Genomic DNA, 16,449 nt, shown 5'->3' with positions numbered 1-16,449 from the left:
CTTTCTCCGCATCCTTGCCAACACCTGTTGTTGCCTGAGTTGTTACTGTTAGCCATTCTGACAGGTGTGAGGTGATATCTCATTGTGGTTTTGATTTGTATTTCCCTGATGATGAATGATGTTGAGCATTTTTTCATGTGTTGGCTGGCCATCTGGAGGTCTTCTTTGGAGAAGGGTCTATTCATGTCTTTTGCCCATTTCTTCACTGGAATATTTGTTTTTTGGGTGGTGAGTTTGAGAAGTTCTTTAGATTTTGGATACTAACCCTTTATCTGATATGTCGTTTGCAAATACCTTCTCCCATTCTGTCAGTTGCCTTTCAGTTTTGCTGATTGTTTCCTTCGCTGTGCAGAAGCTTTTTATTTTGATGAGGTCCCAACAGTTCATTTTTACTCCTGTTTTTCTTGCCTCCAGAGACGTGTTGAGTAAGAAGTTGCTGCGGGCAAGATCAAAGAGGTTTTGCCTGCTTTCTCCTCGAAGATTTTGATGGCTTCCTGTCTTACATTGAAGTCTTTCATCCATTTTGAGTTTATTTTTGTGAATGGTGTAAGAAAGTGGTCCAAGCTCATTCTTCTGCATGTCACTGTCCAGTCTTCCCAGCATCACTTGCTGAAGTGACTGTCTTTATTTCACTGGATATTCTTTCCTGCTTTGTCAAAGATTAGTTGGCCATTCGTTTGTGGGCCCATTTCTCGGTTTTCTATTCTGTTCCATTGATCTGAGTGTCTGTTTTTGTGCCATCACATCATTACTTTAACTTGGGTAATCAATCAGTATCCCTTTATATTAAAATATCATATGATAATGGATCGACTAAAATAAATTATAAAATGCTTTTAGATTAATAATTAGAATTGAACATAAGACATTTTCTATCATTTTAGAAGGAAACAAATTATGTCTATGAATTAATATAGTTTTAATGAATCATATAAGTACTCTGGATTTTACATGCATGCCTAAGAAAGGTCATATTCACAAACCTTTGTTGCAGAAAGTAGTATATTAGAAGATGTTTAACTAAATGAAACAAAGAGGGGAGATGAGATTAGGGTCTTCAGGTCGATGATAGATTTATAAGTATATACTATTATCAAAGGCTTTTTCTGTTCTCTCACTCACCTAACAGTCTGCACTATTGTGATTTTCAAAGAACACATTGAACAGATGGTACTTGTGTTTCACATCTACAGAAATCAACATCGGTATCACTGGTTCCTCACTAGGAAATAGGGAGGGACTTTGCTACCCCAGAGGACAGAGACGGTTCTGCTTAACACAACTGGGGGTGGTGGTGCTACTGTCGTCTAGTGGCAGAGGCCAGAGATGCTGCCGAACATCTCATAATGCAGAGAACTGCCCCCACCAACTCCACCCGGAACGAAGAATTATCCAGCCACTATGTTCAACACTGGTTGAGAAAACCTGATTTATAAAAACATATTTTTCTTTTCTTTCTCTATTTCCCTCCTTCCCCTTCTTTATGTTTTATCTCTTGAATGAGAAATGGGACATATTTTGTATCAAGAAAAAGAGAAAGTATTATTCATTTTTTTTTCTCACTGACTAGAAATTGGGTCCATACTGCATCTGAATCAGCACCGTTTAGACCAATGTACCAAGAGACTTTCTACCAAATTCTTACTTGACCAACGGAGTAACAGATTTTCTACTAGACTTTATTGATTAATGATCATATTATAAGGAAAAACAGAGCCCAAAGAAATAGTCGGCAATTCATATTCGCCTACATGATATTTGACCACCGTCACTGGGCATTTGAAGTGTCTTCTAATAGATTTCACAAATGATTCTTAATTTTAAAAACGTAATGTGTCTTGGTATTTGTGTTACGACATTTAAGCCTAGTATTTATATATTTAGAAAAAAGCTCCAAAATGTAAATCATAAGAGTATATGATATTTATTTTGTAACACAATAGATAAAACCAAATACAAAGTGGACTACTGTCTGCACGTTATACATTTTGATTCTTAGGCTGAAATCTCTTAATTTAACATTCGCTTAAAATAAGCTTTGGTTATTAAAAAAAAAAAAATGTCAAGTCCATGATTAAGATAAAGTTTTTGCTCATCAGAGAAAGAACTTCAGGAGTAAATAATGATACAGCAAATCCATCCAAAACACTAGGTCTTCATCTTTTGTTTCTTAGACCACTCAGGTGCTTCTTTTTTGGTCTGTTAAAAACAAAAAAAACCAAAAATCAAGTAAAATGCTTATAAGGAAAATAAGAGAGGCCATTCAGAGAACCAAGTACCTATATATACTGGGGCTTTGTGTGTAAAATTGCAGGAAATAATTGCTTTTCTTAATTCGGAAGGATACTCAAAGGCAAAGGTTCAGAAATAATTTCTCATCTGGTAGGTCTGTAGAAAAAACACACATCTGTGTTTTCTGGCTCAAGGCTTGTACATAACACACACATAGGTAAGTATTTATGAATTGATTTTATTTTCAAAGAGAATTACAAAAAATCAAGGACATGGCTCTTTTCATTTGTCTTATGCATCTATATATGGATATTTATCCACTCGATGGATATTTACTGAAGGATTAGTGGGGCCAAATCACTGTACTTTGAGCTTCTGAATTGCAAAGTATTTGCCAGAGTACTTCTTAAGCTTTACTGCTCAATTGTTTCAATCTAAAAAGCATCTGGCTGTACAGAGTAGTAACAAAAAAGCAGGGGAGGTTGACTGTTACAGAATAAAGCACTCAGAACCCTGTATACATAAGGCACTGATTCCGATCAAAACATCCTATTTTATACAATATTACAATAAGTATACAGTGTACTTCTTTCCCACTTAGATCTGCTTCAAAGTAAGAAGGACCATATTCCTAAATATAGATACATATGTGTAGGCACATAGATTAGTATGATAGCTTATGATTTTATCTTTTTTATATTGTTTTATGTTCCATAGCAGATGTACACAATGTTGGAAGTGACATCAATGATCAACTCCTCTTGACCTTATCTATGCCATTGGCCAGGTTCAATGACCACCAAATAAATCGGTGGACCCTCCTCCACCCCCGTTTTACACTGTGGCTCTAATGAGCTATAGATACTTTCACAGGATGGTTCCTACAGGTGACTAAAATTCAGTCTGTCAAAATGAACTCCCCCATTCCTCCATCGTCTCTGTCTTGGTGAACAGTATCATACTTTGCTCAATCATTGAAACCAGAAATATTTGATTCCTCTTCATCCTAGATTTCTCCTTTTCACTGACTACACCCATTATAAACAGGCTAAAACTTAACTTTTATTGAATACCTTTTTAACTTATTCTGTTCCTATCTTGACCTCACTGGGCCGTCATTGTTTCTAGCTTAATTCCTGTATGACCTCCTAATTCTGATTTGGCTCTCTCTTGTGTTCAATTAATTGTCCACAATCCTTCTAACCTTAGCTTTCTAAAATGTAAATCTGTATTAAAACACTGCAGTATTTCCTTCATTAAAACAAAGTTCAAAGTCCTTAGTACTAAAGGTGAAAGAGGGGTTCCTGGCTGGCTCAGTCGGTAGAGCATGTAACTCTTGATCTCAGGGTCTTGAGTTCAAGCCCCACGTTGGCCATGGAGCCTACTAAAAAAAAAAAAAAAGAAAAAAAAAAAGAAAAAAAAAAAGGAAAAAAAAAAGAATAAGGGGATCCTGGATGGCTCAGTTGGTTAAGCATCTGATGTTGGCTCCGGTCATGATCTCCAGTCCTCGAGTTCGAGCCCACATTGGGCTCTCTGCTCTCAGCAAAGACAACCTCAAATACTTTCTGCGGGAACCCATCAACATCACAGTATCTATTCTTTTTTTTAAATTCCCATAGAACTTAGTATTTTCTTTACTTTAAAGTAGTCCACCCGATTTCATCTATATCAAAATGATCAAATCTTCTATAATGTTAAGCATGGGTTCTTGCATATAGTCAGGAAGAACTTGTTGAACTGAATTGTACTTACATGAACATTTTTTTTTGTCTTCCAGGTGACCACATGTAGCCTTCTAAATCACTTCTACGGAGAGAGTCATGTGCTCATATAAGCATTATGTATAAATTACATAAACTTACCTTACCATTCAGCAGATGCTAGCCATTGAGATAACCAATCTAAGTTAAGATCTGAACCCTACCACAAACTCATAATTTGGAAACTACATACACTATGTACTGTTGCTACCCATTTTTTTTTAAGTTATTTATTTATTTTGAGAGAGACAGAAAGAGAGAGAAATAGAGAGTGAGTGGGGGAGGGGCACAGAGAAGGAGAGAGAATCCCAGTCAGGTTCCAAACTATCAGTGCAGAGCCTGATGTGGGACTCAAACTCATGAACTGTGAGATCATAAACTGAGCCAAAGTCGGACGCTTAACTGACTGAGCCACCCAGGTGCCCCTGGTGCTACCCATTCTTATTATGTTCCCTGCCCTCCCTAGAGCCTAAGGCTCTTTATTGTTTCAATGCTTACAATCTGCGTGGAGAAGAGACTAAGAGCAGGATTGCTCATATCTGCATTTTTATTAAGAAAATAGTGACAATGGTATGAATCCTGAGTAAAGATTCTGGTTTGGAAAAGGATGGTAGCAGAAAACTAGCAAAAGGTAGTCCCGTGCGTCTCTGGAAGGAAAAAAGAAAGTTGCTTCAAAGAGGATTAGAATAGCTCCAGTTTTCTTCTAGAAAGGAGATAGGTAAGGCTAGAGAAAAGGGGTAGCACAGCTAAAAGCTACATTGAGAGAGAAAGTAGATGATTAGTGGGAATGAATGGGGTGTTTGTGAATGACAGGGACTGAAATGGTGCCGCCTGTTGCAGAAGTGGCACTAACCACAATGTGGGGACTAACCACAGACTTGGGAGCTGCCTCTTTCACTCTCCCTGTCCTTTTAGTTTTAACACTGAAGTTTCCCACACAGTAGAGTTTTAACAGCAAAGAAGATAAGTAAATCAGGAAGGCACATAACCGTTTTTTTTTTTTTTTAAGTCCTCAACGAGCAAATATTTGGGAGTATCAGCTCTGTTCATGAGCTGTGCAAGGCAATGGAAACACAGCTCCTATCTTTAAAGCATTTATTGCTTCTCGGCCTTTTGGCTAAGATCAAGTGTTCTATCCTTAAAGCATTTACATTCTGTGGTTCAATCTAGTCTTTGTTAGTGCATTAAATGCCTGAAAAACAACTTTGCCATATCTGCGATTTCGATGGCCAGCACTTGTCCATAAAATGCACCTTTTGGGGCTGTCTTCTTATATATCACGTGAGCACTGCAAAACATTCATTTAAATATAATAGCATATAAAGAAAAATGCTGCAAGCTCTTATTCTTCCTTTTCTTCTGTATCACAGCTGTACCTCCACCCCATTGCCCAGGCAAAAGTAGTTCTGTGTGTTTTCCTCATACAAAAATATGCGTATATGAACACACATCCATCCATCTATCCAGCATTAAATCTGATATCAGGGAAAAATACCAATAGCAAATAATTTCAGCCAAAGGATCTAGAAGCAAGTTAGAAATGTTTCCATTTTTGAGGGCACCTGCATGGCTCAGTCGGTCAAGTGTCCCACTTCGGCTCAGGTCATGATCTCACGGTTCATGAGTTCGAGCCACACTTTGGGCTCTGTGTGGACAGCTCAGAGCCTAGAGCCTGGAGCCTGCTTCAGATTCTGTGTCTCCCTCTCTCTCTGCCCGTCCCCCACTCACACTGTGTCTCTCTGTCAAAAATAAATAAACATTAAAAAAATTAAAAAAGAAAAAAGAAATGTTTCCAATTTTATGGGCTGCTTGGGTGGCTCAGTCAGGTAAGCATCCAACTCTTGATTTCAGCTCAGGTCATGATCTTACAGTATAGTATGTGAGATCGAGCCCCACATCAGCTGCACGCAGAGCCTGCCTGGGATTTCCTTTCTGCCCCTCCCGTGTATGTGTGCATGTTCTCTATCAAATTAAATAAGTAAACATTAAAAGAAAGAAAAATTTCCATTTTTGCTATAAAACTAAGATTATTAAATAATTAAAACTTATTTTCAAATATTTGCATCATAAATTCCTTATTAACAATATCAGAGAAGATACAAGAAAAATATTGGTATGGAAAATTAAAAATATTCAAATAGCAACTGTAAAAATTACAATGCCAAAAAAGAATCACAGCATGTTGGTATACAAGATGTCCAGGGGTGCCCAAGTGGCTTAGTCGGTTCAGTGTCCGACTCCAGGTTTTGGCTCAGGTCAAGATCTCACGGTTTGTGAGTTTGAGCCCCATGTCAGGCTCCGCACTGGGTATGGAGCCTGGTTAAAATTCTCTCTCTCCTTCTCCCTCTGCCCCTCTCCCCTGTTCACATTCTCTCTCTCTCAAAATAAATAAACATTAAAAAAAAAAAATGTCCAGACTTCATCTCATATGATCTCCTCCCTAATTTTACAGACAAGAACCAGCTCAGAGTGTTTAAATGGTTTGCTCCTGGTTACCCAGTCAATTCACATGAGCAATTTTGCATTAGCACAAGGCCTTGATGCGACTGGTTTACAGTATTAGCTTTCAGTTTTCATTAGGGTATAGCTGAGGTCATACCTTGTTTTTGTTTTTGTTTTTGTTTTAAACTCATGGCCCTGAGATCAAGAGTTATATGCTCTATGGACTGAGCCAGCCAGGTGCCCCTGAACTATACTTCTGACAATTTTTCCCTTATTATAAAAGAAATTAAGTTTATCATAACCCCCCTAGAAAACACAGATAGGGAAAAAGAAGGAAATAAAACTCACCCAATTAATACTTTATATTTTGAATCTTCTTAATTTTGTTCTCATTGCATAACCTTATTTTGAGGTACTGGAGAAATTTTACTGTTAATTATACACTGGGTACAGTCAAGATATCAGAATCATTATCATCCAAAGTGAGAAATATAGGAGATCAGGGTTAGAAGGAAGAGTTCATTGCTTGGAACAGAGAAGGGTCAGAAAAGCAGATCAGAGGGCGTGATAGGCTTTAAGTATTTGGCAGTATCTCGTGGTTTTCATCTGACCTTACTTTTCCCATCAACATCTATCAGTCAGTTTGTTCTTTTCTTACAGATTATAATATAATAGACATATCATATCGTCTGCCATGATCTTAGCCCACTTTTGGAGCCACGGTGCTTTGGAATAAATAGCTGTAGGCAGCTTTATTTGGTACCATGTGATCCCTGCTCACTAGTACGAGTGGCCATTCAATAGGCTGACTAATAACCTTAACAAGTCTCACCACAAAGGGGTATTACCCAACAAAAATAAGTTGCACCAATCAGATTCTTGTTTTTGGAACTTACAGAGAGAACTAAGTTATAACAGAGTAGATCTGAGAAGGAAACATGTCTCAAGACAAGGGGCCAAGTGCAAGTTGATGAGGAAGTGGAAACTATGAGTAAGCAGAAATTGGGAGAGAAACAAAGAGAAGCTGGTGTGCTACCAGAGGAAAAGACCCCAGGACACAGCTGCGGAAATCCGGAAATCCGTATAGCTGTCTCGTTTCCTGGCTGGTCAATCTAGGCTTCCTGTTTTCTCTCTCTTGTTAGCACAGCCTCCATTACTGCCACATGAATCCTTACAGTAATTATCCCTTATTTTATCTAAATTGTAACTCTGTCATTTTTTTTTAAAAGGATGTTGCACCAAGTAATCACCATATCTCATTGATCTTGAGCATTATCTGAATGTATACAGAAGTAGCTTAGATCAGAAACTCCTATACTTGACTAATTCTTACAATCATCTAGTTTTAAGTTTTAAAAAATGAAATTCTGGGGACTCACTAAATCAGAGTATCATATAGAAAATCTGTCTGGTTTTTGGTTTCTGTTCCGATGGTAAAAATCACATTTCTTCTGAGAAATTAAAGGATGGGAAACGATGTTGAAGTGTAATATTTAATAATGTTAATCCTGTTTGATTCTGTTGTCTTTTTATTCTTATTTTTATTTGTTAAAACACCATTTTCAGTATTTTCTGTATTATCAATCCAAAGTTTTCTGATTTTTTGTTCTCTGAATGATTTCTGTGCCTGTACATTTCTACCTAATGTATTTCAGTTAATATTAATATAATTGGTTTTATACTTTACAAAGAACGTCTTCGAGCAAAATATACTAATTTACAAATAAGAGGGGGCAGGTGATATTCTGCATTCCTTTTTATTCTTAAATAAATTAAAAAATTATACAAAATGTCTCCCTGATTCTCCTAGAAGTCCTGGAGGCTGAAGGAGGTAAATGCTACATTGAGGCTAATTTCTGGGCAAGTCCAATATATTAACTAAAAATATAAAACCCCACTATCAGCTGTAAGGTAGGTAACACATACATTCAGAAGTGGGATTCATACAGCTCTCTCTCGAGGCCTTTTAATAAAACGATTAAAAGTAGTTTAAAACCAATATGAATAAGAGGCAAGAAATTTAAAATATAGTTATGAAAATCAGAGATATTAAAATTCTAAGTTAATTTCGATTGTACTTACAAAGAGTGTTGGTTTGGGTATAAATATATTGTCTTCATGTTCTCTAGGCACATTTAAAATCTTTGATTTATGATCTTCTGTCATATTTTTTGCTTCTGTTTTAGTAAGAAGTAACTGGTCCTCAGAACGCTTACTGCGCATATTGGTGACAATCTGTTTCATTGCTGCCAATTCCTGTTGATAAATGAAGATAGAACATAAATGGCAAGAATGATCTTAGCAAGCAGACTAATCATGACTGATGTTAAAACATAACATGCCCATGTACAATGATGCACATAATAATCGATTAGTATCAATATTTTTAGTATAGTAAGTGATAAATCGGTAATTCCATACTCTAGTGGGTTCCTGATATTTCTGCATATTGGAATCACCTGTGGCACTTCAAAAACTATTGATTCCTGTGCCCCACTCACCCAGAGATTGTGAGTAACTGGGCTGGGATATGGCCTCAGCTTTGGAATTTTCTAAAGCTCTCCAAGTGATTCTAACAGACAAATTTGGGAACCGCTTACATTGCCATGTTCCACTGCAGTTTTTCTATACCTGTTTGGTGAGTAGATGAGTTAGGTACTTAAGTTTTTCTCTTCTGCCTCTTCAATTATCCCATTTCTTTTTGATGCCTTATATGAAGAAGGTAAAGGAAAAAGAATGCAAAACTTTTTTTCTTGCTTACTAATCACCAGTTCAAACCTTAAGTTCCATACAATTTCAGGATTTCTTAAACCGTACCATTCATTCCCTCTTCTTTTACAAATGAAAACTGGAGTTGGCTTTAGCAGTGGCTGCTTGAACTATGAATTAATTATGCTGAACCTCTTAAGTAAGAGCACAGATCACAATTTTCAGTCCTTTCCTCTTCCAAGTCTATTTTGTCTTTTATGTCTCCCCACACTCAAACCTTCAGCATCTAACACTAATTAGTGGATATTTATGATTAATTACTAAATTCGTTCAATGAAACACAAGCATTTGGAGGACAGACTAAACTTTTCTTTACCTTACTATCCGTAGAATAATGGTGGGCTGTGCTGGAAATAATTTTTTCCTATTATTTTATTTCATTTTCATGCCAAGACGTAAGAGTTATGGAGGCGGAGAGATGTTCTGCTCCCTTCTACTAATCTGTTTATAGACATCAGCTCTGTGTCAGAGCAAGTTCCTACAGGCCTTCCCCCCCGCCTGGCTGTCACTAGTTCTATTTAGAACCATCTAGCTTGAGTGAGTATTTTAAAACATAGCTGTTGAGTTCAAGCCACCGAGCCTTAATAAATCTTAGGGCCAACAGAGGAGCTGGAAGAAATGGTGCCAGAATCCTTTTTCTCCTTTCTGCAGTACTGGGGTTGGCTTGGCCGCTGCACATGAAATGTGTATACCTTCAGACACTGCCAATCTGATAGAATATTATTTGAGCCTTTGGAGGGCTCTTTTTGCTTTCAAGATTATTTCATTTATATGTTCCCTAGAGTGAAGTACCTAATCACTGATTTGATGTTAAACATGTCTGGTATTATGGTAGATTTTAGCTCGTGTTCTACTTTCCATGGTAAGTAGAAGGGAAAGGGGAGATGATAGACTCTCAGCCTATCAAAGGAAAACTTTCTATCTGAAAGAACCTAAATTTACTTGCCATAACTTTTGTATCACAGCGTGAAGGTAAAATAATAGGAAAAATAAGCTTTAATACAACCTACTACTAGTCTCCAGATTAACACAATAAAGAGGATCATTCATATTTGCTGGGGAAGGGGACAGGGAGGGCAACGAGGATGAGGAGGGAGAACAGGAAGGAGTTGCAGGTATACTAGGCAGAGGGCTTTGGCTCCTAGGTGCCCTAGAGGAGCCATAATTTGGTTTCTCTTGGGCTTCCTTCTGCCGCCGGTATAGGAGCAGTTACAGGAAGCAGCTCATTCCTGATGCTGGTCAAGAGACAGAAGGGAAATCATATGTCGTTGCTTTATCCACACAAGGACCACTCAATTTATGGTGCTGTCATAGTCTACCTTTGTTCATCTGATTGCATTAAACAATGTTAGCATGGTTTCTGAAATCTAGATAAAGAACACTTTTTAAGCAACACAGTTCTGTAAAAATCCTATTAAGATGATATAGCTACAATGGATACCAAAAGAACATGTAGAAAAATTTTGTTCAGTTTTATTATGTTTGGTCATAAATGATCCACCCCTTTTATACCAATGGTAAATTTGGGGAAAGAAAATTCCACTTTAACATCACATACGATCTAGAATAACATCATCTACTGAACACATAGAAAAGCAAGCACATGTACTGGAAATATTTTAGTTAGGTTAGAAGTCAAAGACACATCTATTCCTGACTCTGTTATTAACTATGTAAATTTAGGCAATCTGTTCATTCTGTTCAATGAACTTCAGTTTCCTAATTGATAATATCTACGCTTGTGTTACTTTTTTGGATATTTGCCAGTCGGATAAGTGAATGTGTTTATTTAGCATTTCTTCTGTTGGGAGGTTAAGCAGCTTCTCCTATATTTAAAGGTATTTCCTTTTCTGTTGATATCCTTGGCCCATTTTTCTCCCAGATGATTGGTCATTTTCTTCTGCATTTCAAGGAGCTCTCTATATGTTAGAGCCCTTTGTAGTATGAGTGGCAGTTTTTCTTCCCCCTTGTTTATATTTTGACTATGTTTACACTTAAAAAAATTTTTTTTTGCTATGCAGAACTTTCTGATTCTGATGTAGCTGAATATATCAATCTCTCATTGTACAGCCTTCTCTGTGTTTTCTTCTTCCATTTTCCTCAAGATAGTTTTATGGTTTTTCTTTTCCTTTTCAAACATTTAGACCTCTAATCTGTTTGAAGTTTATCCTAGCTTATGGTGAACGGTGTGGATTCAACATCTTTCCCCCATAGCTATTCTATAATAACATTATATGTTCACCCACTTCAGATGCTTATCTTTATCATATACTAAATTTTCATATAAGTATGTGATTTACTTCTGGACTTTTAAACTCTATACCAATAGTCTGTCAATTCATGCCCCCATGTCACACTGTTATAATGTTTAATGATTCAAGTATTTTTAGGGCTATATTCATAGAAATAGGGGTGGAATTATGTTAAATTACAAGAAAAACTTAGAAAGAACGGACTTATATAATACTGAGTCTTCCTAACCATGGCAATATTTTAATATATTTTTCACCTACATTTTTGGCATAAATTGTCATGCCTTATTTAGTTGTTACTATTACAAGTAACTGGTTATAGTTGTGAGATTCCAATTCTTAGACTGACAAAACGAAAATAAACAAACCAACATAACGTACACGAGCTAGAAAACTTGCTTGTCACTACAAAACAGAATCCTTTGGTGAGATGAAGTCACCTTGAGATCTTCTGGTTTGTTCCTGATCTGCTTTGGTTCTCACCATGTTCTTGCCTGGCTCCTGATCGCTGGCTCCGTCTCCTATTTAAGATTCTGCTCTTATTGTTTGGACTTGACTTTGGCATTTCATTTCTCTAGCTTTTGATTCTGCTTTTCTCTGCTCTACAACTGTCCTTTTCTGACTGGTCAGTAGGGTTATTTGTACTACTATGTAATGATTTACACATACTGTTCACTGTAGAGCAGAGCGTATGATTAGATCCACAGGAAGGGAACCTCTGATGTTCAAAGGAGAATGTTTCAAGTATCATGTTCAACTGAATTCTTTTTTCTTATACTGCATCTATTGCTCAAAATCATATCATTTACTTGTCCTGTTTGGACTCTGATGTTTTTACAGATATTTCCCTCCCTCTTCTAGAGTTCCTGCCTTTTATTTTTTTTCCTCATTGATGGAAACAATATATACGTTTCTCCATCTTTCCTAAGATTATCTAGTTTCTTAATAATGCTATTAACTGGACTCAATTTTGTACTGACTGCTTTTAAGACTGATGCACAGTTGTTATCCTGAAATTTCTTTTTATTACTTTATTTCTTTATTATTTATTTTGGCAAGTTCCAGTATTTCTTGTACTTCTCTCTCTCTTTGTTATTTGATGGCACACAATCTGGTAGTTTTCTGAGAAGTTACTGTGGAAGAAAATATTGTACTTTTCTTTAGGACTTGCATGGTATTACTTCTTTGTTTCCTAAAGTCAAGTTTCTGGGGCACCTGGGTGCCTCAGTCAGTTAAGCATCCAACTTCAGCTCAGGTCATAATCTTGCGGTTTGTGGGTTCGGGCCCCGTGTTGGGCTCTGTGCTGACAGCTCAGAGCCTGGAGCCCCTCTGGATTCTGTGTCTCCCTCTCTCTCTGCCCCTCCCTGACTTGCTCTCTGTCTTTCTCTCTCAAAAATAATAAATATTTTAAAAAATTGAAAAAAAAATAAAGTCGAGTTTCTGAGAACTATGATGCCAAGCTGATTTCCTATTTCTTTGTAGGTATTTTCTTTCTCTGGAATATTCTATGTTGTTTAACTTTTCTCTGCTAGTTTCCATCTTTTTTCCTTTTTCTAAATTTTAGGAGAGCTTGTTGACTTTTCCTCACATCCTGTCCTGGCATTTTTACTTACTTATAATAATTTCATGACTTTTAATTTAGCAATTTTGAAAATATCACCATTTTTTTTTGTTCACTGTTTCTTATTTTATGGAAATACTACTTTCTCAAATCTTTCTGAAAAAACTAATTATAGCTACTTTGTAAGTTCTTTTCTGCTATGGAATTTTGTTTTTGTTTTCTTTGGAGAACAGGGTCAGTTTCTCTGTTGACTGTGATTTTTTTTTTGTATTAAAATGTTTTAAATAAATGTTTTATACTATTTTTGAGAGAGAGACAGAGCGCAAGCAGGGTAGGGACAGAGAGAGAGGGAGACAAAGATTTCAAAGAAGGCTCCAGGTTCTGACTGTCAGCACAGAGCCCAACACGGGGCCCAAACCCATGAATCGTGAGATCATGACTTGAGCCGAAGTCTGATGCTTAACCAACTGAGCCACCCAGGAGCCCCTGTTTATTGTAATTTTTTCCCCTCTTATGCTAATTATTTTCTTTCCGTTTCTGACAGTCTTTGGTGTGTGTTCCAATTTATGAACAAAGAGCCACATTAAAAGTTTTCTTTTTGTTTTTTTTGTTTCACTCATATGAATGAGACAGTTGAGTACAATCTCTATGTGGATGAGAGAAACTGTTTAGTAAGCTTCACTTGAAGGTCCTCGTGCAGAAAGTAGGTGCTCTTCTCCAAAATGACAAAACGTAGAGTGCCCTAATCTAGAGTCCCTTATTTTGGCAGGTTTAGCCTCTTCTTGGCAAATGTTCCATTAATTTAGAAAGCCATTTCTCAAAATATTTTTTAAAAATTCCTGTTTTTAAAAATGCTATTACTTGTTCATGGAAAAGTTAAAATACTGTAAAAGTGCCATGCCCCAATCCTCTTTCCCTTAAATCACTCGTTTGAGACCTTTAAATACTAATCTATAACATGGTCTGATTTATAATAATATTCATTAATTCTGATATACTCTTACACTGATTTCCAAAAAGTGAACAGTATTTATGTTAAAATCTAGTATATCAGATACATAAAAAAATTACAGTAACTTCAGAATGAATGAACCATTCTTTAAAATTAACAACTCCAGAACTGCATCTGGCTGAACAATTGAGACTTAGGGTAAAACTGAAATAAAATGAAACAATACAAACCACACTGAAGTGAAATAATTACTGTTCAAAATGGAAGAATTAAGGGCAAGGACATTCTTATAAAACTTCTAGATGATGATGATGAGGACGATGACGATTGTTACTGCAGAAATAATCTCTACAAACGTGATAAACTGCTCTCATAAATCCAAAATCGTGTATCTCGGCCATTTAGTAGAAACTATGCACAGAGAGTGGTGGTATATTAAAACAGCTCAACTACACAGCAGCTGCTTAACAGTATTGCGTAGTTGATGCCAATAAATTGCTGAAAGTTGTAAACTCTGCAAAGATGTTGGCAAGGGGACACATAGATGGCATTTCTTGATGAAAATAGCTCTGACAAGTATAATGCAAAGTATGTGCTCCACTAGAGGTCAAATGTAAGTGTTTTTACATACGAATAACAATGTGTCATGGCTACTAAGTCAGATAATTCTGTGCATCTTTCCTACTTGAGGTAAACGCAAGGTAAAAACCAACCTTGTTTTAAACCAAGTACATACATATTTTGGATATTTAAATTTCATCTGAAAGGGTATTTAAAAAAGATTTTATTATGGAAATTTTCAAACATACAAAGACGAGAGCATATGAAGCTCTCAATTTCTATTGGCTAACTATAACAATGATAAACATTTTGCCAGATTTGTTTTGTCAAACAGCTTTAATGAGATACAATTCACCACCATACAGTCATCCATTTAAAGCATATAATCCAATGTTTTTTAGTATATTCGCAGACATTACGATTACCCACTATTACTATAGTCCATTATGAAACTTTTATTTCAAAAAGAAACCTGGACTCCTTTAGGAATCACTCTGCTATCCCACCTTACTCTCAACTTCTCAGCCTTAAGTAACCACTAATCTTTTTTCTGCCTGTGTAGATTTTCCTGTTCTAGACATTTCATATGAATGGAATCATAAAATATGTGATCTTTTGTTACTGGCTTCTTCCATTTAGCATAACATTTTCAAGGGTCATCCATGTTGTAACATATCAGTACTTAATTCCTTCTAACGGCCAAATAAAACTCTATTATCTGATTATACTGTATTTTGTTTATCCATTCATCAGTGGATGGACATTTAGGTTGTTTCCACTTTTTGACTGTTGTGAATAATGTTGCTATAAAGATTCATGCACAAGTTTTTGTGTGGACCTATTTTCATTTCTCCTAGGTATATACCTAGGGGTGGATTGCTGGGTCATATGGTATTTCTGCATTTCTGTGTTTAGTTGTTTGAGGAAGTGCCAGATTGTTCTGTCAACAATGTTTTATCTATTCCCTTACCAGGTTTTTTTGAAACATTTCAAAGCAGATTTCAGACCTCAAATCATTTCAACTTGCAAATACTTCAGTGGAGATATTTAAAAAAATTTTTTTTTTTAAGTTTATTTATTTATTTTGGGAGAGAGAGAATGTGTGTGTGAGCAGAGAGGGGCAAAGAGAGAGGGAGAGAGAGGATCCCAAGTAGGTTCCGTGCTGTCAGCACAGAGTCCAACTCGGGGCTCAAGCTCATGAACTGTGAGATCATAACCTGAGCTGAAGAGTTAAGATACTTAACCGACTGAGCCACCCAGGCACCCCAGGAGAGATTTTTAATATGTGATTTTTGAGGAATTTAAAATATACCTTGAATGCCAATGCCACTACACTCTAAACAACAGATAAAGCAGATTTTTGTATGGCAGAACTGTTAGAGAACAGTACCAGTATCTACGACTGCAAACCCCTCTTTTCCAGTCCCTCAGTCTTCCCATCAAAATACTTGCTCCCATTTGTAGGCTAACGTCTCCCTAGAGTGCAGGTCTTTCTGGGTTCAAAGCTGTCATTATTTACACAATAGAACATCTATCTTCTATCAAAGCCTTTGATACACATACTTTCAGGTTTGGAAGGGATCTTCAAGTTATTTAACCCAGACCCTATACAAAACAAAACAACACAACAACAACAAAGCAACAAAGCAACAAAGCAAAGGAAAACAAATAAAACATGTCTCCTTATGAGGTCTATCCTTAGGTTTTAATTCTAGCCTTTGGATACATGTATAACAAGTCTATTACTGCTTCTTTCACATGCTTACTTCGAATTTCTTACATCTCTCTGAATCATTTCTTCTGTAAATACCCCCAGTTCATTCATCCCTTTTATGACTAAAAAGAATTCTTGAATTCTTTCGCTATCCTGATTGTTTTCCTCAGGTTATCTTCTAGTATTGAAAAGTTTTGGGCCTAGAA

At 36.5% G+C, this 16,449-nt stretch overlaps 1 protein-coding gene across 4 annotated transcripts in view; it reads right to left on the bottom strand.

Annotated features, from left to right (window-relative positions):
- Positions 1-1,542: 1,542 nt before the first annotated feature.
- Positions 1,543-16,449, bottom strand: part of PIBF1 (progesterone immunomodulatory binding factor 1) — a 201,543-nt gene continuing 186,636 nt past the window's right edge. For 2 of the 4 annotated variants that reach the window (XM_049647058.1, XM_049647057.1), the window contains exons 17-18: positions 8,517-8,690; positions 1,543-2,199 (exon numbers count right to left, since the gene is read on the bottom strand). In XM_049647058.1, coding sequence (XP_049503015.1) covers positions 2,149-2,199; positions 8,517-8,690 — 225 coding nt within the window. In that variant the 3' untranslated portion in view covers positions 1,543-2,148. Of the gene's footprint in view, positions 2,200-8,516; positions 8,691-9,034; positions 9,143-12,069; positions 16,444-16,449 lie in introns of those variants that run through there. The other 2 variants (XR_007461128.1, XM_049647059.1) reach the window with 2 other exon arrangements.

Source organism: Panthera uncia (assembly GCF_023721935.1).
Source record: "Panthera uncia isolate 11264 chromosome A1 unlocalized genomic scaffold, Puncia_PCG_1.0 HiC_scaffold_16, whole genome shotgun sequence".
Lineage (NCBI taxonomy): Eukaryota > Metazoa > Chordata > Mammalia > Carnivora > Felidae > Panthera > Panthera uncia.
The sequence above is the reverse complement of the archived record's forward strand: the minus strand, read 5'-3'. Positions and strand labels throughout refer to the sequence as shown.